The following is a 27078-nucleotide window of genomic DNA, read 5'->3' as shown; positions in this document are numbered from 1 at the left end:
TACAAGGGAAAGAAAAACAAAAATGGATTCCATAGTGTTGACAAAGATGTCACCATGTGGCGACTTGAAAGAGGAGAAGTTGACTTAGGAAACTACATGATCAGCTCATGCAGGTCAACGAGCATTCAAGATGTTTAGAGGTTGTGACCATGGCGAACTGAGGTATGTCCGGGTGAACTGATTTTAGAAGTTGCAAACCCTTGACCAGACATGGTTCTACTTAGGATCGAGAGATGAAAAGAGAAATTAATAGTGTGAGATAGGATTAGTTTTAAAAAATCATCAAATTAAATCTTTTTGTTACCTGATTCGTCTCCAGTTTCCATGCTTTAAGGCCCATTACCCTGTTTGTTTTAATAGTGAGTGTATGTGTCTTTGTAACTATATAGCTTTGTTATTACGTTTTCGTGTATATACATTTTGTAACATCAATATTGAACCACAAATTGAACCACTAATCTCGCTGTTAGTGTCCTGAGTCTGTAAACAAAGTTCAATTCCATATATAATAATGATTGCAGCCAGAAATCACAGGGAAAGAATTAATAAAAGTTGAAATCCAGATCATGCAATCATGTTGCTTCAACAAACTACCATTTAAATACATAAAAACTGTTTATAACACATATTACAGACACTACCTAACGCAATGGCTCAGAACGGTTAAGCTGCATATCAAGCCGTTGATTATTGTCCTCATAATGACCCTAATCTGTACCCAGAAATCAAAGGGAAAGAATGTTCGCTTCTCAATTCCTCTTATAATCATATTCGAGATATCTCGAATTAGAGGAAATTATGAATATCTAAACCCCTTTTCTTATCTGAATATTAACCGTTTGGTTTTTGAGTCATCTCTAACTGAATTTCAGATATTTGCTAAATGAAACCTCAAACATATTGAAGTGAAATACCAGTCTTGAGTTAGTAAACCAATGACGATTAAATCAGTAATTACTTTTACAGGACATTCTCAATTCATAATGCATGATGTTGGTGAATGATGATCATTGTAAATTATGCAGATAGACAAATTACTTAAGGCAATAATCTTAAAAGAACCTATTTGAATTATGAGTATTTATTTTTAGCAGATGATTTCAATTTCAAGTAACCCATGCTCTTAGAATTTGTCCTAATATTGTATGCTAATTTGAATTATTAGATACATATGAATGTCTTAAATACATGACATATTTTGCATGTTCTAACTGTAATCAAGGCATCTTTAACTGGTGTTGTTCCCCGTTTATTAGAATTAGAAGATAAATGTGACATAAACATAAATGCCTACAAAACAAACTGTTAATGAATTACAACATCCAAGATGTTTGTCGATAAAGTGTATGACATGATGATGTGAGATTCTCATGTTATCGCATTCTGCCAGGACACTTGTGACTTACAGTTGCTGAAAATGAAAATACTCACATTTGACCAACAACTCCACCCTCTGGTTGATAGGTGCCCCGATGTTGTTAGTGGCAGTACAGGAGTAGTTCCCTCTTTGTCTACAGTCTGCTGACTCCAGTCTATATTCTTCTGTAAGGGAGTTATCTGCCCTTGTCAACTCCTCAGTTCCATTCAGTAACCTGATGACTGACCTTGGATTACTATCAACCTGGCATCTCAAGGTCACTGGATCTGACTCATTAACAGTCAATGAATCATTATGAGAGTTGGCGGTAAACATACTTACATAGGCAGGATCTGAAATTTAAGATGAAGATAAATTTGAAAAAAGGAGAAACTGACAGTTATAAGGAAATAAATGTGCAAAGTCAACTTAATTACGTTCTTGGGTCTTCGAATGTAGTCATATAACGTAACAGAAGATGTTCACTGAAATAAACCACTTTAGCAATGGCGTGAATATACAATTCTTGTTGTTCGGATTTGCTCTGATGATACTGCAGGAACATACATGTACAATTTACCATATATAGTGTGGCGTTCACCTGAAAGTTTGTCTTCAAAAACATATTTTTGAGGACTAAAATGTTTACACTCCGTTTCAAAATGCCTAAAATCCTAGACAGTGAGACATTTTACTAGTTTGCCTCAAGCCATCATGCAGGTAGATTTAGACACAACAAAACCAATATCTGTTAAACTGCAAATGATTGCATAACTAAGATTGGCATATACACTATCACAATAAAGTTTGAAATTGTATTATTTGGAGTACTTTTTAATAGATAATGGGAGTGTAAGTTGCCCAAATTCTTGACACATCAAAATTATTTTTAGCCCAACAAAAGTGTACGGTATTTTTAGCCCAACAAAAGTGTACGGTATTCCATGTTACAGAACTGTTGAGGTTTTTTGTACGTCAGTTAGTTTTGTACGTCAGTTAATTCTATATACTATCATTTCACAGCAGCAACATTGGAACCTATGGTTACTCGTTTTCAATATTTACATACAGAATACAGAATGTCCCAACACAACCAACAGTAAAACAATATTAAGGACTATTATTACAAAGCACTTAATGATGGCAAGATTGGGAACAAATATCTTTTATTTTGAATAAACCATGGCCTAACATTAAACAAGCTTCAAAAGCTACAAACGATACACACTACCTTGTGAATTTGCTACCGCCAGAGCACGGCATGCCGACATCTTTCGCGATTTTCAGTGACCCGTTCAAATGATTAACATCACTAATTTACCTTTTACGTCCCATGGGATCTGTTTCAGAAGATAATTCGGGACTGATTATTGGTTTGATGTAAATATATTTTATTACAAGAAGTAAACAGGATTGGGGGACAAGTTCTTCCGTCTTTGATTGGCCTCTCACTAAAGATTATTTGTCCGGTAACACTTATCAATTCGGGTTCACTTCCCACTTCCGAAAATATGTTTTAAGAGACAGAAACCTAGAAAGCTCGAATTTTCGGCCAATTTTCAACTAAATTTACATAATTTCATAGTTTGGAAGCTAAGATTTCGCTTTATATATACTATAAAACAAGAGCAGGCAGTATTTTAACATCTCAATTCACTTTGACAAAACCCCAAAAGCTCCCTAAAATGAGCCTGTGCTGAAGTTCACTGTGCACATTTTTTGCCACTGTAAACTATGATTGCTGATACCTTTTATACCATTAGTAAGAGATTTCCAGGAAAGTGCATTGATAACATCATGGAACTTGCAGTCGTGTACAGTTTCATATATATGCTATGACTGGCAAACGGGCAGATGCAGATCGCGCATTACGTTCACTTTCTAGTAATCATAGTCAAATTTGAATAACGTAACTATTGTCCATTCTATGCCCCAGCAAGAACTAAGCCTTCACTTTTCTGCTTGTTTATTTTAGACAGGAACTCAGTCTATTATAGCTTGTCATGTGTGAATTAAGTGAAGATACTTTAACTGATTAGCATATATATGCAGAATTAATATTAAGTGTTTAGACTTAGAAGATAGTTGACGTTTGTTCGTAAATTTTCATTTCTGATATATCATATAAATTTTGCCAAAACTGTAAGTGCATTTATATATTAAAGCATATAAACCTAAGATACCATCGAGTGTAGTAAACGAGAACGTATGTCGTAATATCTAATTTTCTCATTTCTAACTGTAGGTAGTTCATTTACAAAACAATTGGCCACCGTAACATAAGCTTCCGAGCTATAAAAAAAAAAAAAATTAAAGTTAGCAGCAAATTAAAGCCTTCAAAGTTTTTTTCTAAAACATATTTACATAAGTGGTAACTGAAACGCGAAATAGAACTTTCGAGTTTCCATCTTTCCCAAACGGTCAACAGAAGTAAGAAGTTGGAAGCAGTGGTGAGCTTTCAAGCTACCATCGTTCAAAACAGATTTGGGAAAGGGAGAATATGGAAGTGGAGATGAGCTTTCGAGTTTCCATCGTGAAGAAATTATTTCGTAAGTGAGAAGTAGGAAGCGGTGCAGAGTTTAAGTTTAGAAGATGAATTGTCAAGTGTTACCCGTACCATTATTCTGGGTTGGTCGTTTCATATTTACATACACTAAACATCACATCCACCTCCACCTCCACCTCCACCTCCACCACCACCTCTCACCACAGATGTCCCCCCACAAGGACTGAGGGTGTTGGTAGGTGGACACACATACTTACACTGTATATCCACTGTCACCTCCATAGAGTCAGATCTTACTACAGATGTCCCCACACAAGGACTGAGGGTGTTGGTAGCTGGACACACATATGTCCAGTATTCTAACAATGATACTTACACTGTACATCTACTGTCACCTCCACAGAGTCAGATCTCACTACAGATGTCCCCACACAAGGACTGTGGGTGTTTGTAGCTGTACACACATATGTCCCTGCCTGTGATCTCTGTATGTTGCTGATGGTCAGAGTAGATCCAGTCTGAGGAGTAAAGCTGCTGCCATCTTTCCTTGTCCATGCCACAGTAGCAGCAGGTTTGGAGTCCACAGAGCAGGTCACAGTGAGAGTCTGTCCCTCTGTCACAGTCTGAGTGGAGGCAGCAACTGACACGGATGGACCGTCTAGGATTAAAAAAGGTTGTGTATACAACTAAACTCGAGTAATGGTATATTAATACAATGGGTAATAGATAACATATATTTGTAAGCGTTGGAAAAAAAACAATCCATAGTGTCATGCATTGAAAAGAAACACCAGGTGTCACATGCATGCCATATCTCCCTACAGACCGAGAAACAGATACGTGAAGCTGCTTGGACCTTGTTTCTATTGTCAGGTGTTAGTTACATATCTAGTTTCCAACTGTATCGGTATCCCCCCATTTCATATGTCCGTTATCAGTTTGACGAGTTGTGGAGGTTCTAAAAGCAAGACTATTGTTGAACAATACCATTTCTATTTTGTCTGTATGAAATAACATTATCAAACTGCTGCCCTTATAATTCATACGTGGCACTTTCGAGTCACCACACATTGTAACCACTTTTATTCATCTGAACAGGAGGTTGGATCAGTTGTGTATGGTTACTGTCATTGGAATGCAGACATTGATTCAATGAATCCAATATTAAAAGGAGGTAGGTTTGCATTTCACCATGACTTCTACGCTTTGGCTGATGTGAACATGCCTCCAGTACTGATATAGTTTGAGTCTTTTCTACCATCCATAGGAAGATGATACATCCTCAACAAGGAATAAGTAAAGATGACATGTGTCTTTTATCGTCAGTTAACCAAAATATCGTAAAAGTGTTGTTAATGCATACTTGAATCATTTCGATGTCCTTATCTCCTCTGAAATTACAAGGAATTTAGTGCTAATAGTTAGTATTGACCTCAGGGTCTCAGTCCCTCGTATGACAGCCATGGCTGTTAATTTAATGAGAAACAAAATATGCTGCACAGAGTGTCCCCTGACAACATGTTGACTAACACACACTGAACCTCCAGTGTCATTGGTGAGGATGTGGATCCACCGAGGCTATTGCTCCCCTGACAACATGTTGACTAACATACTTACACTGAACCTCCAGTGTCACTGGTGAAGATGTGGATCCACCGAGGCTATTGCTCCCCTGACAGGTATAGGATCCTCCATTTGTCCTGCTGACGGAGCTGATGGTGAACACTGCACCTCTCGCTGATTGGATAACAGAACTGTTGTGAGTCCATGTGTATGACGTCACTGCCGGGTTAGCTGCCGTCACTTGACATGTCAGCTGGACATTCTGCTGACCTACATAGACTCTGTGTGGCCGACAGGTGGCGCTTTCTTGTGTCTCTAGAATCACCTCTGCTGGATCTGGTGAGTAATAAACAAGTAACAATCAGGCACACTCATAACAACAAAACTGCCATAGCAAAGTCACTTACAAGTTATGTAAGTATGAGAAATATATGTCATTAAGATACCTTGATCATCAACAGTATGTCAACACAATCACATGTGACACGAATGGAAGGTAAATGTGTAACAGAAACTTGTATCAACACAATTTTGAAAAAGAATGTTTTAATGTCATTGTGTACTTTTGCAACAACATGAGACATGTGCAAACTGAACCATACAGTTAATTACCATGTAAATTGCCTTTAAAACACACATCTGACTGTGCCCTTGACATCAAAGCTGAAGTAATGGATAATACAGGTATAACAATGAAAGGCAAGCAGAAGTGATATACAAGTATTGCACTTGATGAGTCATGACATATAACAAACGGATAAACAAGTGGCAAGTGACATGTTTATTTGCATCTCGCGCCATGTGGCCCATAGTGCTGCATATACAATATCTGCATACAGTGCGCTGTGTCTGTACATATGTTTACTTTTAATAACTGCAGGGTTCGCTGATGACGTAAACTGGCTTAATTTATTGATGGAACGTTCGGTATTTTAAAAAGGGGGCAAAGCATTTTTTTCTACTCAAATGACAATAGGGACATTCCAAGAGAAAATGAAAATAATCATCAATAGAAAGTGTTCTAATAATTTGTTCACAAAATATATGGGGATCATCATACACTTTAAACCGTTTATGTTACACTTTCAACTTATGAAATGCGCGGCAAAATTTACAATATACTCTCAATAAATCCTCAAAAGGAAATGATTAAGACATTCACTTTTCAACACACATAATAGTTTTGAAACCCCAATACAAAATTTAATAAAAGAGGAATTTATTATCTTATCATGCCAATTCTGAAACATACTCAAAAATACTTTACATTACCACAATCCTGAATGTTCTAGACAAATGAGAAACCAGTTTCAAATAATAACTTACGACTTTAAAATATCATATTACTTTCTCTGATACCTGAAACTTTCAATGCGAAGAAGTCTGCAACAAAAACCTATACGTCGACTACAATAATCAACACACATAGTTATAAATTGTACCTATTTTTCCTAATATGGCACTGCGTCATGTGCGTCTGGAGACATCCAGTCACCTCTAAAAGTAATTATTCTGTACCTTTCAACGACTGAAATCAAGGTAGAACTCAATCACGTGTGTTCCTATCAAATGTCAATTACTGCCTAGAAGTGAGTGAGTGAGTGAATGGCTTGTGTTTTACACCGCTTTTAACAGTATTCCAGTTATATTACGGAGTGTCAGCTTAATGTGGGAGGAAAGCTGGAAGCGATGCAGGTCTCAGACGCTTACCACTTCGGTGAAACCCACGAGCACAGGTACAGTGCTGACAAACCTAGAAACATAATCGGGGGCAACCGGGATTTGAACCCACAATCATAGGTTTTTGGCATGCCCAAGGCACGCAACTCTGCACAGCGAAACTTTAAAAAAATTGTGTCGCATGAGACGACTGGGCCCCGTAAGACCCCCTCCTGCCCAGAACCTCTTGAACCATAGTCGAAAATAACGGCACGTGTACTGTTATATTGGGGATATGCACTTGGACGTTTCAGTGTTTTTAATGATTCCTATAATTACATCATTCGGTTGGTACCAAACGGTTCATGCTTCATGTCCGGTGTGGTCCCTCGTGTTGATTATGTTGTTAAATAATAAAGCATATTTGCACGTCAGTCATTGCACTTTTATTGTCATTCGTGTAAACTCTCTACTTACACTGAGCATCAACACTGACTGTAGCAATCTCTTCAATGTAGGCCATATCTAACAAAGTGCACTAAGGGTCCCTTTGCGGCCGACATTTGGCCAAGTAAAATCAATATTCCTATTGAGGGAAGTCATGATAAGATCAACTGATAATTTTACATATATTATAAATAGAGTGAGTGAGTGAGTGAGTACGGTTTTACGCCGCTTTTAGCAATATTCCAGCAATATCACGGCGGGGGACACCAGAAATGGGCTTCACACATTGTACCCATGTCGGGAATCGAACCCGGGTCTTCGGCGTGACGAGCGAACGCTTTAACCACTAGGCTACCCGACCGCCCTATTATAAATAGAGATATCATCACTGCACATGTGGGTAGTCGAGATTACTAAAGATTAAATCAGGCCACTGTATGCCTTAAACATTATTAATATGTCAACTGCGGATGTAGCAGGTGATCACAGAGAAATAAAACAGATAGGATAGCGCTTTATAAGGATGCCTCAATACAAGTCATAGCCATTCCTGTCGTGGTCACATCTAGTGCAGACAAGCTCTCAGTCTCAGGTGGTCCAGGGAAGACAACGTTGGGAATAAAAACACCCTGTAGTTTCCGAAGTCGTGTCCTGTTGCTTCCTGACGGTGTTATACATGTACTTAAACTGAAGATCAATAATGAATGTAACACTGTCACGTCTGTAGACTATATACTTACACTCAACATCTAGACTGACAGGAGCACTGCCATCAGTGTAGACTCAATACTTACACTGAAGATCAAACATGGTTAGGATTAAGGAGTGATGCGAAGATAATCTCATGTTACCTACACGGGTTCAGAGGTTCGCTACAGATGTCCCTACGCAAGAACTGTGGGTGTTGATTGTGGTGGTAGCTGAACACACATCTGTCCAGTATTTTAACAATGATACTCACACTGTACATCTACTGTCACCTCCACAGAGTCAGATCTCACTACAGATGTCCCCACGCAAGGACTGAGGGTGTTGGAAGCTGTACACATATATGTCCCTGCCTGTGATCTCTGTATGTTGCTGATGGTCAGAGTAGATCCTGTCTGAGGAGTAAAGCTGCTGCCATCTTTCCTTGTCCATGCCACAGTAGCAGCAGGTTTGGAGTCCACAGAGCAGGTCACAGTGAGAGTCTGTCCCTCTGTCACAGTCTGAGTGGAAGCAGCAACTGACACAGACGGACCGTCTAGGATTAAAAAAGGTTGTGTATACAATTAAACTCAAGTAATGGTATATTAATACAATGGGTAATAGATAACATATATTTGTTGGCGTTGAAAAAAACACACCATAGTATCATGCATTGAAAAGAAACACCAGGTGTCACATGCATGCCATCTCTCCTTCGTGACCAAGAAACAGTTACATGTAGCTGCTTGGACTATTGCCAGGTATTAGTTCCATATCTAGTTTCCAACTGCATCGGTATCCTCCCACTTCATATGTCCTTTATCAGTTGTGGATATTCTAAAAGTATGACTATTGTTGAACAATACCATTTCTATTTTGACTGTATAAATTAACATTATTAAACTGCCATCATAATTCATACGTTGCACTTTCGAAACACCATACATTGTAATCGCTTTATTTCATTTCGAATAGGAGGTTGGATCAGTAGTGAATGGTTAGTGTCATTGGAATGCAAACATTGAACCAATGAATCCAATATTAAAAGAAGTTAGGTTTCATTTCACCATAACTCCTATGCTTTGGCTGATGAGTACATGTCACCAGTACTAATACAGTTTGAATCTTTTATACCATCCATAGGAAGATGATATATTCTCAACAAGGAATAAATAAAGATGACTTGTGTCTTTTATAGTCAGTAAACCAAAATATCGTAAAAGTGTTGTTAATGCATACTCGAATCACTTCCATTGAAATTACAAGGGAATTAGTTCTAATAGTTAGTATTGACCTCAGAATGTCAGTCCTCATATGACAGCCACAGCTGTTAATTTCATGAGAAATATTCATGAGAAACAAAATATGCTGCACAAAGTTTCTTCCATATCAAATAACGATGACTCAATACATGCAGTAACTGATATTCTTTTAAAACAAGCAATTTGCCATAAGTAACAGTGTATGTAATTACCTCTTATGGTTAAAATGACATCCTGGCAATTATTGATCTCTGTCTACAGAATATGCATCCAAGTTGTATGATCGTATCTGCACTAAATATTTTTAAAGCATATTTGAATTTTAAACCAAAACACCGCAAAGTCGTTATCTCTCAAACGAAAGGACGAAAACTAACATTCTGCCAAACAAGCAAAAGATGCATACACATGCCTATGCACGGAACTTCCCAGGTCACTGATGAAGTTTATTACGCTGATATCTTAGTTCCCCTGACAACATGTGGACTAACTTACTTACACTGAACCTCCAGTGTCGCTGGTGAAGATGTGGATCCACCGAGGCCATTGCTCCCCTGACAACATGTTGACTAACACACTTACATTGAACCTCCAGTGTCACAGGTGAAGATGTGGATCCACCAAGGCTATTGCTCCAATGACAACATGTAGACTAACACACTTACACTGAACCCCCAGTGTCACTAGTGAAGATGTGGCTATTGCTCCCCTGACAACATATTAACTAAAACACTTACACTGAACCTCCAGTGTCACTGGTGAAGATGTGGATCCACCGAGGCTATTGCTCCCCTGACAGGTATAGGATCCTCCATTTGTCCTGCTGACGGAGCTTATGGTGAACACTGCACCTCTCGCTGATTGGATAACAGAATTGTTGTGAGTCCACGTGTATGACGTCACTGCCGGGTTAGCTGTCGTCACTTGACATGTCAGCTGGACATTCTGCTGACCTACATAGACTCTGTGTGGCCGACAGGTGGCGCTTTCTTGTGTCTCTAGAATCACCTCTGCTGGATCTGGTGAGTAATAAACAAGTAACAATCTGACACACACATAACAACAAAACTGCCATAGCAAAGTCACTTACAGGTTATGTAAGTATGAGAAATATATGTCATTAAGATACCTGGATCATCATCAGTATGGCAAACACTATTACATGTGAAATGCTTGACAGATAGGTGTATACGAAACCTTCGTTATACCCAGTTAACATGTCAATATAATCGCAACTGAAACACAAAGTTAACAGTCCTCTTGTTGATTTCAAAGATGTGTTATGTGAGACTACAAAGGGAGTGCCAGTGCTATTTATTTGCCCATACTCCGGTGCCGTGGTGACTTAGCATAACACCACTGCAACAAGCCAATTCGCATATCACGTGACCGGACTTTTCACTTGTTTGTAAACAAACGCGCTTTTTTCAGAAATCAGAATAGAATGAACTAAAGCAAGTATTTAGAGACGCTTTACATATTGTTTTGTATAATTATATAAATATGCTACTGCAACTGCGACAGTAAGTTTCATGACTGTGTGAAAGTGACCGTATCGCTAGCTCTCCGTAGGGCTTCGTGGACAGCACGTGTAGCCGTAAAACCAAAGTAACCATAGGATAACTACGCAAATGGAAAACAGTTTTTTTTATCGATTTAGGATATTTCCTCAATGAAAGTTAACCATTCTATGACATACATGTATGTTTATCTAGATATGAAAAACATATGCAATATCTTGAATGGACTGTGTAAGATGTGACGAATCGTTACATGGCGCTGGCCTGTGGCATGGAACTCTGGGTAGGAGGGTTCAATATTAGGTAGCTTATCATGTGACTGGAAAGTGTATATCAATAAGTGTAACGCCTGAATCGTTCAAATCCAACGATAACACACAAATTTTGATTTTAATTAAAAATCCATTTACCACTGTAACATGAGCCATTCACTAGTAATGCAAAAGGAATTCACGTGTTGATGTCCGTTACGCTGAACATATTCTTATTTTGCATATAGTCTTTACTACTGGCTGTAACACTGTCACCAGTGTAGACTATATACTTACACTGAACATCAACACTGACTGTAACACAGTCACCAGTGTCGACTACATACTTACAATGAACTCAAACAGAGACTGTAACACTGTCACCAGTGTAGACTATATACTTACACTGAACATCAACACTGACTGTAACACTGTCACCAGCGTCGACTATATACTTACACTGAACCCCAAGAGAGACTGTAACACTGTCACCAGTGTAGACTATATACTTATACTGAACATCAACACTGACGGTAACACTGTCAACAGTGTAGACTATATACTTACACTGAACATCAACACTGACTGTCACACTCTCACCAGTGTAGACTATATACTTACACTGAACATCAACACTGACTGTCACACTCTCACCAGTGTAGGCTATATACTTACACTGAACATCAACACTGACTGTAACACTGTCACCAGTGTAGACTATATACTTAAACTGAACATCAACACTGACTGTAACACAGTCACCAGTGTAGACTATGCACTTACACTGAAAATCAACACTGACTGTAACACTGTCACCAGTGTAGACTATATACTTACACTGAACATCAACACTGACTGTAACACTATCATCAGTGTAGACTATATACTTACACTGAAAATCAAAACTGACTGAAACACTGTCACCAGTGTAGACTATATACTTACACTGAACATCAACACTGGCTGTAACACTATCATCAGTGTAGACTGCATACTTAAACTGAACATCAACACTGACTGTAACACTGTCACCAGTGTAGACTACATACTTACACTGACCATCAATAATAACTGTAACACTGTCACACGTGCAGATTGTACATGTATACTTACACTGAACATCAACACTGACTGTAACACTGTCAACAGTGTACACTATCACAGCAAAAAAAGTGTAGGTTTCCGTCTTCCGGAAACCTTCCGGAAACCTTCCGGATACCTTCCCATTTTGGATCCGGCCCGGATACCTTCCGGAAACCTTCCGGAAACCTTCCAAAAAAAATGTCAAAATTTGGGGGGTGCATTTTGTTCACTTAAGTGTGAAACACATAAAAAAATTAACTTGAAAATACCAAGCAATTTGAAGGTTGTTGAAGGCATCTGGAAGGTTTCCGGAAGGTTTCCGGAAGGTATCCGGATGCAAATTTTCTTCATGACTTGCTTCTGGTAAATAATGTTAGTCTGTGCATTAAAGGTACCTGTTGTAATATTCTGTGTTATTTTAATGGTAAATATCCTCCTAAAACATTTTTGGAGAAGAAAATTGTTCAATTTCATATTTTGTCCTTTTCGGATGTTAATGGTATTTAATGAACAAACATCAGTTCTTGTATAATGATATCCTTAAATTTCATGTCCAGACTTCCAGTTTGTACTGAGAAAAGAAAAAGTTACAGGTACCTGTTGTAATATTCTGTGTTATTTTAATGGTAAATATCCTCCTCAAACTGAGATATGTGGGCATGCATTGTTCACAAGTTGTTTTGCGACATGGGTCCAATGTGTGAAGCTTATTGCTGGTGTCTGCCACCATGATATTGTTGCAATATTGCTAAAAGTGGCAAAACAGCATTCTCACTCAGAACAAAATGGAAAGTCATTGGCTATGTGCTTTGGCATTTGGCCCTGGTGAGATTAACAGATTAGTTTGGAACGGTATCAGTACTTGTTATATCGGGACAGTGTAGTTTCATGGGAATATAAAACAGAATACAATTGTCCCAAATTGGTGGATAAGACTAATGGCATCCATAGAAAACACCTAAATAAAGTACAGAAAAAATATCAATGTCATTTGTCTACTAAGGTGGAACTACAACTTTTGTTAAGTATTTATAGTAGGAAAACATTCAGGGCATTAGTACATTTCATATTTGTTCAGCACCTATGTTATGGCTGATCAGTATTATATATCTTTATGCTAATGAAGCAAAACAAATCATGTTTTTGGAAAAAAATCTTATTTATTGATTATATGGCATTTCATTGGTACATATCACAAATTGAAATTTGATCAAGCAAGAAGAGGAACTAGCATAGAGTAACCAGTGGTGTTTGCAAGGCCTTACAGAACAGACGCTTCAATGCCATTTTCTAAATAAACAAATTAGTCAAAACTCAGAAGAATTTTATTGAAGAAGAATATCTAAAGTCAATTATGTTTCTGCAGTAAACCACAAAAGTCATTCAGATTTGTATGGTCAGCATCGGTGTACACAACCTGGACATAGTCACAGTGCTTTGGCATAAATTCATTCAGACTTCATTAGTGTCATAATAAAACCACCTACAGTCACACTGATGTGGCATTATTCATTCAGAATCATCACTTTCTGAGGTGAATCTGTTGGTTGTTATCAGGAGTACTGTTCATCTTCCGGCGAGTCACTGGTCTGAATTGTGTGAGCAAGATCTTCTTAAATGTAGTTGGTGTCAGATTGTGAAATCCAGGTACCTGAAACATTTCATAACATCTTTAGAAACTTGTTAGTCAAAAGTTATGAAACACACACATATTTACAAATGTTTAAAGTTGTTTTCTCAAACAGTGAGGTATTGACAATTTATCTTGCAACTGATATTTAACCAATCTTTGAACATGTAAATAAGCCATTGCAAACAGAAAAGTGTTCAGAAAATACAAAAATGTATCCGGTCTTCTAAAACAATACCACAAGGTTCACCTGAATTTTGCTTGAATGTTTGCATTACATCAAAATGTAAGGAAGGGTAAACAGGACTATGCAAAACTAAGTTACACAGGTTCTTATACATAAATGCAACTATTCATAATTATCAAAACACATGTCATGTAAGTGATCTCAAAATACAACATAATGAGCGAGTGAGTTGGTATAGTTTCATGCAGCTTGTTAGCAATATTCCAGCTATGGGCTTCACACATTGTACCCATGTGGTGAATTGAACCCGGGTTTCAGAGACTGTTTCACCCACTAGGCTACCCTTGCACACCAAATACAAAAGAAAGTATATTAGGAATTCAGACAATAGATATTCTCACCAAATTCATTAATTCATTAATGGAAGCTATATTGAAATTCAAATTTTGACAAATTAGGATGAGACTGTAGAAGCATTTATCTAAGTTATTATGGATATTAAATATCTACCGTTAATTGGTAGTCCATCATAGACAGTGATAAGAAATTCAACTGAAAAGTACAACCTGAACCATGAACTAAAAACTATGTATATTACATTAAAGGGGCCGGTCATGTATTACCGGTATGTTCTCATTCATTTTTGACACAACCCTCCCTGAAAGAAAATGCAAAGCACTTTATATTTTATTGTCCATTTTGTCAAAAGTCTCCCCTAGAGACTTTCACATTTTGGGGTGACCCTCCCTGTTTGTTCTGATCTGAATTCAAATATTTATGACTCATTATCAGATTTTATCATTCATCCTATCTTTTTTGAAAATTAACTAAATGAAGATTAACAATAACATGCAAATCTGCCAAAATATTGGCCTGGCAAAGTTTAAATTAATCATAATTACTGTTATAAACTTTTGGATCCATCGTCTGTTTCTAAATACAGTGAAACCCAACTTTGACTTGTGTGGCATTGTTGAATCATCTACCCAATGTTCTTTAAGCATTGATATGCATCTGCACAGAGTGGTCAAAGTCTGTGTCTGACACATAGTGTGCTACAAGGGAGACATCAGTTAGTGTCTAGCCAAACTGTCTGATAATCTCAAGGGCTGCCTTGGTAGCAACAAGGGATGTAGCTAATCCTAAATAAACATAAAACAAGTGACATCATCTCTTCTACAGAACACATGATCAAAGCCTGCCCCACCTTTGATGTTTATTACCTTGCTACTCTACTTGTTAATTACTTAATTGAGTAGTGACGGCTTAGTCAGTGGGAGCCTCCAAAGATACTCTCCTCTCTCTCTACATATCCCTAATTAGATCAAAACTAGACCGAGTATGGCGAAAACACGACATACACCACCCCAACCAAACCAGCTAACTCGCCACCACAAAACACAAAAAAACGCAAACTCGACACATCCACTCCACCTCCATCGCCCACACCCTCCCCGGCCGCCTTCCTCACCACCTTCGCCCTCTACTTCTTCTCAGCAGGCTCAGGCACCACTCTCTCACTAGAACTTTCGGCAGACAAAATAGGACTTTGGTTCAAAAGACAAAAAATAAATTACAACAATATTAAAAAAGCCAACAAAGGATACCAGATAATCTTTCCTAACCGAGAATCTTACAACGCAGCAAATAAAATAACTCAAATATTCCACGTCACGGTAATCAAACAAACACCTAATTGGCAACAATATACACGAGGCGTAATTAGGGTTAACCCAAGGGAAACAACTGAGGACTTACAATTATACTCTCTAGAAGCTAACATAAACCAAGACCAAAACCCTCAACCCCTAATCACCAGCACGCGCAGAATAACCTCAACTAGAAACGGAAAAACGGTCCCAACCTCCATTGTCATAATCAACTTTAAAAAAACCGCTAAATTCCCTGAAGCCCCCAAACACATATCCTTCGGAGCCCACACCAACTTAGAAGTCAAACCCTATATAAAGCAGGTTAAGCAATGTTCAAAGTGCCTCAAATACAACCACACTGCTTCCCAATGCACATACCCTAAAACTAAATGTAAAAAATGCGCACAAACAGACTGCCCAGGCACATGCACACCCTGGTGCATCCACTGCAAATCCACCCAACACACCTCACTTTCAAACCAATGCCCACACAGACACACACTCACCCAGCAGGCCAACAAACACATAAACATAGAAACGGCTAAAATCCAAACACGAAAATTTGCTACACCTGCATCTAAACCACTCCTCCCTACACCACACCCAAACACCATCCCACAAACAAACACCACCATCTGGGGCCCTACCGAGAAACCGCACCCACCTCACACACACAAGCAGCCACTCAACCAGCCACGAACCCTCCCAAAACATCAACCCCCGCATGCAAAACAAACCTCAAAATGACCACCACAACACGACCCTCATCCAAGCACCCTACAGCCCATATGGCAACAACACTCTCCCACAAGCAAGCACAACAACAAAACACAAACACCAAGAAAACATCAGCTACACCCATCCCGCCAACACCTTCACAACCCTCCACATCACATGCCTCCCCCATGGAAACTCAACCAGCTAAACCTAATCCAACCCATGACGAAGATTTCTCCACTACTGAGGAAACAATAGACACTACTCCAACTAAAACAAACCAAACTTCCCAACCAGCCAACACCCCAAACCTAAATAACCTCACCTTACTACTAGCATATATGCATAGTCAAAACTCACCAAAAGCTAGTATGGAATCCTTCCACAAAGTAGCTTTCAATCTAAAATTAACCGATCTTCCCTTCTTCCTCTTTAACCTCCATCTAAAAGAACTCACCGAATAAAATAAAAACTAAAAACTAAATCACCAATCACCCGAAACCAATAATGGAAGGACTAAATATTTTTCAGTGGAACGCCAACGGACTCACCTCCCATGGCCATGAACTAAAAACTAAATTTAAACTAAATAAAGGCCCTCACATTGCTTGTATACAGGAAACCAAATTCTCAAAAAAATCGAAATTCACACTACCTAACTACAACTCAGTTAGAACTGACAGAGCTAAACCGAAAACAAGAAGAGCCGCAGGAGGACTAATCATATTTATCAGGGAAGATATAAATTACGAAGAAATAAAAATAGACACGCCAAACCTAGAAGCCAACGGCATTAAAATCACATTAAATAACCGAAACATAAACATCATAAATATTTACCACTGGGCGGAACAAAAAGTCCAACCTGAGGATCTAAACAAACTACTCAAAATAAGCGATAAATCTACTATATTCCTAGGAGACTTTAACGCTCACCATCCTACATGGAGCATAGACGATAAAATAGATAATCATGGCAAATTAATCTCCGAATGGATAGAAACAAACGACCTAGTACTCCTTAATAGCAACCAACCCACGAGGTACGATAAGATAAACCAAAAAATGTCGGCTATCGACCTAACCATATGCACCGCAGATCTAGCCCAAAGCACTCAATGGGAAGTGCACGACGTCCCGCTAGGTAGCGACCACTTCCCCATAAACATAACCATAGGAAATACAAACGTACCAATCCAAACAGAAAACCAAGAACCAAAATTCCATTACAATAAAGCTAACTGGGACCAATTCCAAGATATCTGCAACGAAGCTAACTTAAACGAAATAGAAAATAAGGATCCAGAAACCTATTGTAAAAACCTAACAGACTATATAATAAACGCAGCCAAAACCTCCATCCCCTTCAAAACATCTAAGACAGGCAAACCGACGGTACCATGGTGGAATGAGGAAATAGAACAGTCTAGACGAAAACGTAAATCAGCCTTCAATAAAGCAAAACGCGACTACAAATATTTAAACATAGCCCACGAACTAAACCACCAGGTTCAAAAACTAGTCCAAATAGCCAAAAGTAGAGACTGGAACAAATTCTGCGAAGGTATAAATAACCGTACAGATGCCAGAACGGTCTGGCGCAAAATCCACGCCATTAGAGGCTTAAAACGACATAAAAAAAACCCTAACATTAACAACTCAACCAACCCCGCCCAAAAAGCAAATAATCTCGCCAATCACTTTTCGGCCGTTAGCAGTAACAGCAACTTCAGCCAAAAATTCCAAGATAAACTTAAAACAGAAAACAAACCCACAAAAGAACCAAACAATAACAATCTAGAAATAAATCAACCCTACACAATGGAGGAGCTCCTCTACGTAACCCAAAACAGGAAAAAGGGCACAGCCCCAGGATTAGACCTAACCTCTTACCAAATAATTAAAAAACTCCCCCTAAAACTACTCCAGGCACTACTCAAACTATACAATCTCATCTACCTAAACGGACAGGTTCCTACTCCCTGGAAACAGGCCCTAGTCATACCAATCCCTAAACCTAATAAACCAGCTAATCAAGCTAACTCATATAGGCCAATATCCCTAACTTCAAACTTATGTAAAGTAATGGAATCAATGGCTAAAAATAGATTACAACATTACTTAACCCAAAATAACATCATAAACCCAGATCAAAGCGGTTTCACTCCTGGCCGCTCAACCCTAGATAACCTCGCCCGACTAGAACAAGATATTAAGACAGGACAACTAAATAAACAATATACCACAGGCATCTTCCTAGACTTCTCTAAAGCTTTCGACATGGTATGGCACGATGGGCTAATACAAAAACTTAAAAAAATAGGACTCAAAGGTCAGATAATAAACTACATCCAGGACTTCTTAAACAATCGTAAAATAACCGTGGGTATAGACCAAACTCTATCGGACCAATGTCCCCTAGAAAATGGCACTCCACAGGGCAGTATCCTCAGCCCCACCCTCTTCAATATAATGATAAACGATCTATTCGAGGGTCTATCCCCTAAAGTAAACACATCAAAATTCGCGGATGATGGAGCCATCTGGATCCGCACTAAAAGCATGAAAATGGCCAAAAATCTACTCCAAAAATCTCTTAATAAAATACAACAATGGGCTGACAAATGGGGCTTCTCCCTTAACTCAGAAAAAACAACAGGAATAGTATTCAAACATAAAAACATGAAACCCGCCTCCCCAATCCTCCAGCTAAACAATCAAACAATCAAATTTCAAAAACAAACCAAATTCTTAGGACTTATTTTCGATGAACATCTCACCTGGGATGCTCACATCCAAAACCTAACAACTAAATGCAGTAAAGACCTAAACACCCTAAGATGCCTAACTGGCTCTAACTGGGGAGCCTCCAAAGATACTCTCCTCTCTCTCTAAATATCCCTAATTAGATCAAAACTAGACTACGGCTGCGCCATATACAACACCCTAAACAACTCTCTATCTAAAAAACTTGACACAATACAATATCAGGCCCTCAAACTCATTACACGCACCCAACATGGCACCTCCTACACTTCACTTCAGGCCTTAACAGGAGAAATGCCACTAAGCCTACGCAGGGAACAGCTAAGCTTAAATTTCTGGGCCGCGTCCCAATCAAACCCTCTCATCCAAAACTTAATAAACCAAAACATCAGCCCTAAAAACCAAGCTCTAGCTCGTAAACACCCCTTACTTACCCCAATATCCCAAAGAATAACAAACTACCTAAATGAACACCAAATTAAAAATCTTAAACAAAACTGCAAACAATCAAATATCTTCACCCCTAAACTTAAAATACCCAAAATAGACACAACACTAGCTAGCCAAATAAATAAACAAACCGACCCAAACATAGCTAAAACTACCACACTAGCATACATACACAAAAATTGGCCAAATTGGTGTCACATTTACACGGACGGATCCTCAGATCCGACCTCCAAACACACGGGTTTCGGAGTCCATACCACACAACCAACTAAAACCACACAATCTTTCCGACTCCCAAATAACCAATCAATATTCACGGCAGAACTAATGGGCATGGCCTCAGCCCTCCACAATCAAGAATCCAAAAACCACCAAAAAATCCTAATACTTACTGACTCCCTAAGTGGACTACAAGCCCTACAAAACAAAAATACCAAAAACCGACCTAAATTAATAAATCAAATACTTAAAAGCTCCAACGACCTAACAAAAGCAGGCAAACAAATAACCTTCTTGTGGATACCCGCCCACGTAGGAATATACGGTAATGAAAACGCCGATAAAGCAGCTAAACTATCCCTCAAAATCCCGGAAATAAGCTTAAACTTACCCATCTCAAAATCAGAAATTAAAAGTGTAAACAAACAAAAAATCACAAAAAAATGGCATAACCTATATCTAAACTCAAATAGCCAAATCAAAAGAGTGCTCAGCAAACCACTAACCAAACCAAAAATTCTCCATCCATCAAAAAAAATCGACAGAGTAATCACTAAACTCCAAACAGGACACACCAACCTAAATAACCACCTAAAAAAATTTAAAAAACACACTACAGGTAACTGCCCACACTGCAAACAACCAGAAACCCCAGAACACGCACTCATCCACTGCACACACTACCTAACACATCGAACCGCATTACAAACCACCCTCAATCTAAACAAGGCTCTCACTCTAGAAGCAATACTAAACCCACAAAATAAACTAGAAAACTTCAAGGCCTTAGGCCTATTCTTAATCAAAACGGAACTAATAAAACGCATCTAAAAACACAATAACCTACCAAATCAAAATCACATAAACAAACAATCATCCACCATACCCAGCTCCCTTAGTTCTCCACCCCAACCCCATCGGCATCTATTCCAAATCTCAAAATTCCCAAATTCTATATAAGCAACCCCTAAAGCCCCCTCTTGGGTTGCACAGACCACCCTCGCCCCTTTCGGAAACACATTAAATGGCCTGGCCGGGCCCGTGTGCGAAATACGCATCAGTCGGAAAGCGCACGTTAAATCTCCTAAGTAAGTAAGCTTAGTCAGTTGTGCCTTTACAACTGCTATTCAACTTATCGAGTCAGTTTACTATGTAACATGCTTCTTGGGACCAAGGAAATGTATCTTGCTGGATAACAGTTTTTTTCTAATTTATCAGAGATCAGAAATAATAATAAAGACGTTTTTTATGTGCATTTCTTTGTTGTGTTCACTAGGATGATGGTGATGGTGTTTGAATTATTAGACACTATTTATTCCAAAAGAGGAATAGGGTTGGTGAAGAGGCAAAGCTTATTTGAACAACATATATATTGATATACAGAAACTGTACAACAAACAGATTAACTGTATCTACAGTTGAAACTATCATGATGCAAATTTTCACTGAATCAAAGTCATATCTTTTCAAGACTCAGATCAGGTTGTAGTGATTGAAGGTCACATTAAACTTGCTAATTTCAAATCATTCATCCCACACTTATGATTTGGTTTGCTGTTTTATGCCGCACTCAAGCAATATTCCGGCTATATGTAAATAATCGAGTCTGGATCAGACAGTCCAGTGATTGACATCATGAGCATCGACCCACACAATTGGGATCAATGACATGCATCAACCAAGTCACCGAGCCTGATCGCCACCTGATGGCGTTAGTCAACTCTTTAGACGAGCATTGTCGCCCGTTATGGAAAGTATTGGGTTACAAATATCCCTTATAAAACCTTTCAACATGTTCAAATTACACATCGAAAGGCATTGTGAAAAATTGCACCATGTTAGGATTCTTAAATACAGTTTCAGCTTGACATTGAGTACTTTAAACTTTAAAGTGAAAAATACATTCACAACAAGTGAGCTGTGTCTGCCAATCAGAGTCGGTGAGTAAATTGGAGTAGGGGACTAATTTTGAAGGTAAACTTGTTTCAACGTTTAACAACTACATGCATTTGTGTTTGTATGAGACGATGTGTGTTTAATTCCATATATTTTACTTCAAAGCATGTTATCACAATAAATTGAGTCGGGTATAGGATAAGTTGGAGTAGAGGCTGATTTCTATTGTAAACTTGTTTTAACATTTCACAATTATTCGTCTTTGCAAGTTATCAATCCTAGTTTAATTTCATTTATTTTACCAAGGTAAAAAAAAAATAAGGTGTCATTTTCGTCAAGTAATAATCGCCGTTTTCACTTTCGGCGAGTATTTCGCCAGTCAGTGCTGTTTTGCTAAGGTGTCGTTTCAGCTATAACCCGCTTATTGCACATTATTAATTTCAATTTATATTTATAATCATTTTAACCACTGTAATAAGTAAAAAATGAAATAAAAGTATATAGAAAATAAACAAGCACTTGTTATAAAATGTGCATCCGCAGGCAATATTTATAAGATAATCCTGCATGTAGCTGATGCACTTCACTTCTTTCTCATATGTCCAAATTACAATGATTTAAGACAGAATATGTACTATTATGTTAAGGGATATGATCTAAATTCAATTATATTAGGTAATCCTGAAAGGACGTCCAAAATAAACTTAGAAATTCTTAAATCAGTAGAAGACTACATTCAGCTATCCAATAGGTTTTGTGATTGTACATAGCATCTTAAATTTATAATACTATTCCTTGCCATATATTGCAGTACACTATTACTACTAAAAATGCGACCTGACAGCGCCGACAACATAGTTTCTATAATAAGAACATGTATATAATTGTATTCCTTGACTGTACTTTTGTCATATCATATTGTATTCTAATTCTGGAGCGGTATTCAAATAAGTTTTTGCTTGTTTACCCATCCAGTTCACATATAAATGTTTAAAACAATATTTAGTAAACAAATAATTTAAACTCATGCAACAACATAGCGTGTGGAGACGATAGACCACTGAAAAGAGCATATATATGCACATCCAATGACCTCTGACATCACAAGGCATTGTTTTGCCAGTGTGTCAGGCAACAGAATACTACAAATTACATCACAGGGTACTGTGACCTGTTTGAAAAGTTAGGTACTGTATTCTAAAGGTAGGCCCAAAATTCTAGACAATCCAGTGATTGATATTGTGAACATCAATCCACACTGTTAGATGGTCACTGTCAGATGCCATGAACCAGGTCACTGAGCCTGATCACCTGATCTATTAGGTTATCTCTTATGGGTGAGGCTAAAACGGCACCTCAGCAAAATGTCACTGATTTCTCCAACGAAAACAGCACCTTGATTTGGCAAAAAGGGCTACTAATTGTTGTCTGTTATCTGGAGAGACAGGTTGATTCCTGGCCGAAATATATATAAATGAAATTTCTATAAAATTACTATTTATTTCCTACTTACTAAAATAAATATGACATATATAGTATACCTGTTGTCCAGTTTCTTGACATTTTCGCCAGACTCAGGTTCAGCTTGACATTGAGCTAATCTGAGTAAAGCTACTTAAAACTTCAAAGCATGTGATCTTTCGATGATAAGTTTAGTTGCACCTCCGAATCAGAATCATGAGTAAATTTGAGCAGAGGCTAATTTCTAATGTAAACTATTTTTAGGTGACTAACATTTAACAATTATTTGTGTTTGCAAGTTTAATTGCATTTATTTTACTTCAAAGAAATCAAAGCATATTATATTTTCACAATAAGTTTAGTTGCATCTCCAAATCAGAGTCGGCAAGTAGATGCTAGTTTTTAATGTAAACCTTTTTGAACATTTCTCAGTTATTTGTGTTTACAAGTGACCATGCAAGTTTAATTTCATGTATTCGGGCATATTCAGACCCAAGGTAAAAAAAATAACAAGGTGCTGTTTTCACCAGGCAATAGTAGGCGAGGTACTATTTCCCTTTATAGTATAACCCTCTCTTACAACTAGCATAGGTTGATGGGGACCAATTCCAACCCGGAATCCCCAAATGAGTGGGTATGGTTTTACGCTGTTTTTAGCAAGACCACAGCAAGGGACACCTGACATAGACTTCACACATTGTACCGATGACAAGAATCGAACCTTGGTCTTCAGCACTTCAACCACTAGGCTACCCCACCGCCAAAATTCCCAACATGATAAAGTTGTCATCACGGTATTCTTCAACAAGTTCAAGTGAAAATATCCATACCTTTCAAATGTCTTATCTTCCACTTCACAATGTTCACTGTTGCAAAACTCCTGTCATTTAATTTGTTCTTGATTATTCACACCTGCAAAAGTAAGTTTAGTCGGTATGGTATGAACTAAAAAAATGAGTCACTATAGAGTATCTAGATAAAGGAATATAAATAAGCAAACATTTCTACATCATAAACATTAGCAAGGATTAACATAAGTTAGGTAGATTGCTTATCCTACAAAAATTAAATCACACATTTACTAACATATATAAAACAGAATAAGTGGCTTACAGAAGATAAATAACTTTAATACGTGATCAATATTATTAACATATTCCTTACCTGAATCAGAGACCATATAACAGTCTATGTATTATGGTCTCTGTCTGAATATGTCACATCTTCAGCTCCCTGCAATCGAGGTTGTGAAACATTTCTGCTGTAGGAATATTACATCCGCTGGGATATCCCTTGTCACACTGCCTGGCATGGTAGGCAAACGCATATTCCATACGCCACATAGGTATACTTCCTAATACACACTGTCGAAATCCCCGCGGCTCCCAATAAGGCCTGTATGAACTGTAATCGGCCAACCTCGTCTCTTTCCGTAACTGCTGCAGAAATGACCGCTCGTCATTCGTGACGAACTCGTGTTATTCCGGGACAAGCAAGTCTACCCATAATTCCCTGTATGGCCGAGGGCGCCATTTTGGAACACAAATGTAAACAAACACTCAAACCTCGTGTAATCGATGTACACCGTGATGCTTGATTGCGATATGCTTACCTCGTGTATCGATACATTGTTCTCAATCACCTCTAACTCGGAAATCCCGGTCGAAATCCACCTGAGCCAGCCATCCACAACGAGGACGTCAAGTTTCGAAAACTCGATTGACAGCCGAAGGAAGGAAGAGCAGCTTGCAGATGCCAGGTGCGTAGCAGGGCTTCGAGACATAATGTTCCATGATTTCTATACAGAGATCTTATGGAATGGATTGATTTAGATATTTTCCTGATCTCCATGTTACTACTGTAAACGTCAAGGGCCTTTTAGGGGAGTAGTGCACTTTACCGGGCGCACTTTTTCAGATCCAATTAGCGCTGGGGCTCGAACGCGCTTCGCCGGCTCACCGGTTCTGCTAATTAATTAGCCGACGCTCTACCACTGGACCACAGGCGCTATCACATGTAATCAGTGCTCGTTCAACGGGTCATTAGAATCCCCATTGACATGTTCGCGTAATCAGTAAACAATGAATTGCGCATACGTATGACGTCACGGTCCGCGCTCCCATTCATGTTTTCTTGAAACCACACCCGCAATTGTTTTTGTCAGCATGACCGACCAATGGGATTAAAAGGATTAACACTTGTAAAGGTAAGAATTTATGGCTCACCCTTGCCCAAAGCAGGCAAACCCTAATGACCGAAAACGGGTGTTGGATCGTAAAGACGCGTAAGTTTCCCTAAGACCGATAAACGGGTGTTGGATCGTAAAGACGTGTAAGTTTCCCTAAGACCGATAAACGGGTGTTGGATCGTAAAGACGTGTAAGTTTCCCTAAGACCGAAAAGGGGTGTTTGATTGTAAAGATGTGTAAGTTTCCCTAAGATCGAAAACGGGTGTTGGATCGTGAAGCGAGAGTGACCAGAGCGTGAGGCACGGTAACGGTATAACGAGACAGCGGTGGCACTATAGCGCGGTAATTGAGCGGATGGTAGAGCTCGGGCTGCGCCCGGTAAACTGCATTGTTGCCCCTTTTAGTTTTTCGGAAACCCTTTGTTATTATTATGATCAAGTGTTTGTTGTGACATGGTATTTCTATTTGGGATTGCATAAGAGCTACAGGTGCAGGACTTTTAAGGGTCGTGTCCTTATTCTCAACATAACGCTGGGATTTGATGATGAGGGTTAGTTACCAAGGGTATAAATCTGGCAAAGTGCATGTCAAACAAAACGTGGCATTCAATTCCAATCATGTGTTGCCACCTGAACCACCTGAAAGTGAGATATGGATTACAATGAATAATGACAGCTTATCAATCTTTAACAAATTCACACTGAAACATTGAAAGGATAAAGACAAGTTAGTTGTTTTCTGTTTCAGCAGGTTCAGGGTTTGTGCGCAGGTTCACAGACATCCTCAGGGAGGATACCAAGTATTGAGTGAGTATTTTTGTTTGTGATAAATACAAACTACATGTATTCATCATGGTATATTTCAATGTAATGTGAAACATCACACTCACAATAGTCCAGCTCTGTGATGGCAGCCTGTAAATAATTGAACATGGACCAGGCAATCTAGTGATTGTTATTTTCAGCAAAGATCCATGCCCTCAGAGTATGATGACAACCTAGTCTGACCACTCAATTCATTAGTTGATTAGTGTTTGCAGCGGTAGAAACTAACACTTTCAGTCCACTAGTCCTAAAATGATAGCATATAGCAAAACCTTTAAAATGTCAAAATGACTAGTGCCAATTTCTAACCCTGGTGTTTGGATGTTGTGTTTGTGTGTGTATGTATGAGTGTATTTAGGTTGGTTTGTTGTTTAACGCCGCACTCAGCTATATGACGGCGGTCTGTAAATAATCGAGTCTGGACCAGACAACCCAGTGATTCATATCATGAGCATCGAGCCACGGAATTTAGATCAATGACATGCATCAACCAAGTCAGAGAGTCTGACCACCCGATCCCGTTAGTCGCCTTTTACGACAAGCATAATGGCCTTTTACGGCAAGCATGGGTTGCTGAAGACCTAGTCTACCCCAGAATCTTCACGGGTCGAGTGTATTTAACTTAAATCATGAATCTTATACTTGTTTCTCTGTGCTTTTACAATGTAACCCAAATTTTCTCTGGAATAATAAAGTATTCTCTTATTTATATCATTTCTGAACAAAGTGTCATATCAAGGTTAGATCTCTGTC

General features: G+C 38.5%; 1 protein-coding gene across 1 annotated transcript in view; it reads right to left on the bottom strand.

Annotated features, from left to right (window-relative positions):
* Nucleotides 1-27078, bottom strand: part of LOC139457102 (nephrin-like) — a 49736-nt gene that overhangs the window by 12130 nt on the left and 10528 nt on the right. Inside the window, exon 5 of the mRNA XM_071238540.1 lies at nt 1432-1710. Within this exon, the coding sequence (XP_071094641.1) occupies nt 1432-1710 (279 nt within the window). The remainder of the gene's footprint in view (nt 1-1431; nt 1711-27078) is intronic.

Source organism: Haliotis cracherodii, unplaced genomic scaffold (genome assembly GCF_022045235.1).
Source record: "Haliotis cracherodii isolate W230 unplaced genomic scaffold, xgHalCrac1.p SCAF_12, whole genome shotgun sequence".
Classification (NCBI taxonomy): domain Eukaryota; kingdom Metazoa; phylum Mollusca; class Gastropoda; order Lepetellida; family Haliotidae; genus Haliotis; species Haliotis cracherodii.
This window is presented reverse-complemented; position numbering and strand designations above follow the sequence as displayed.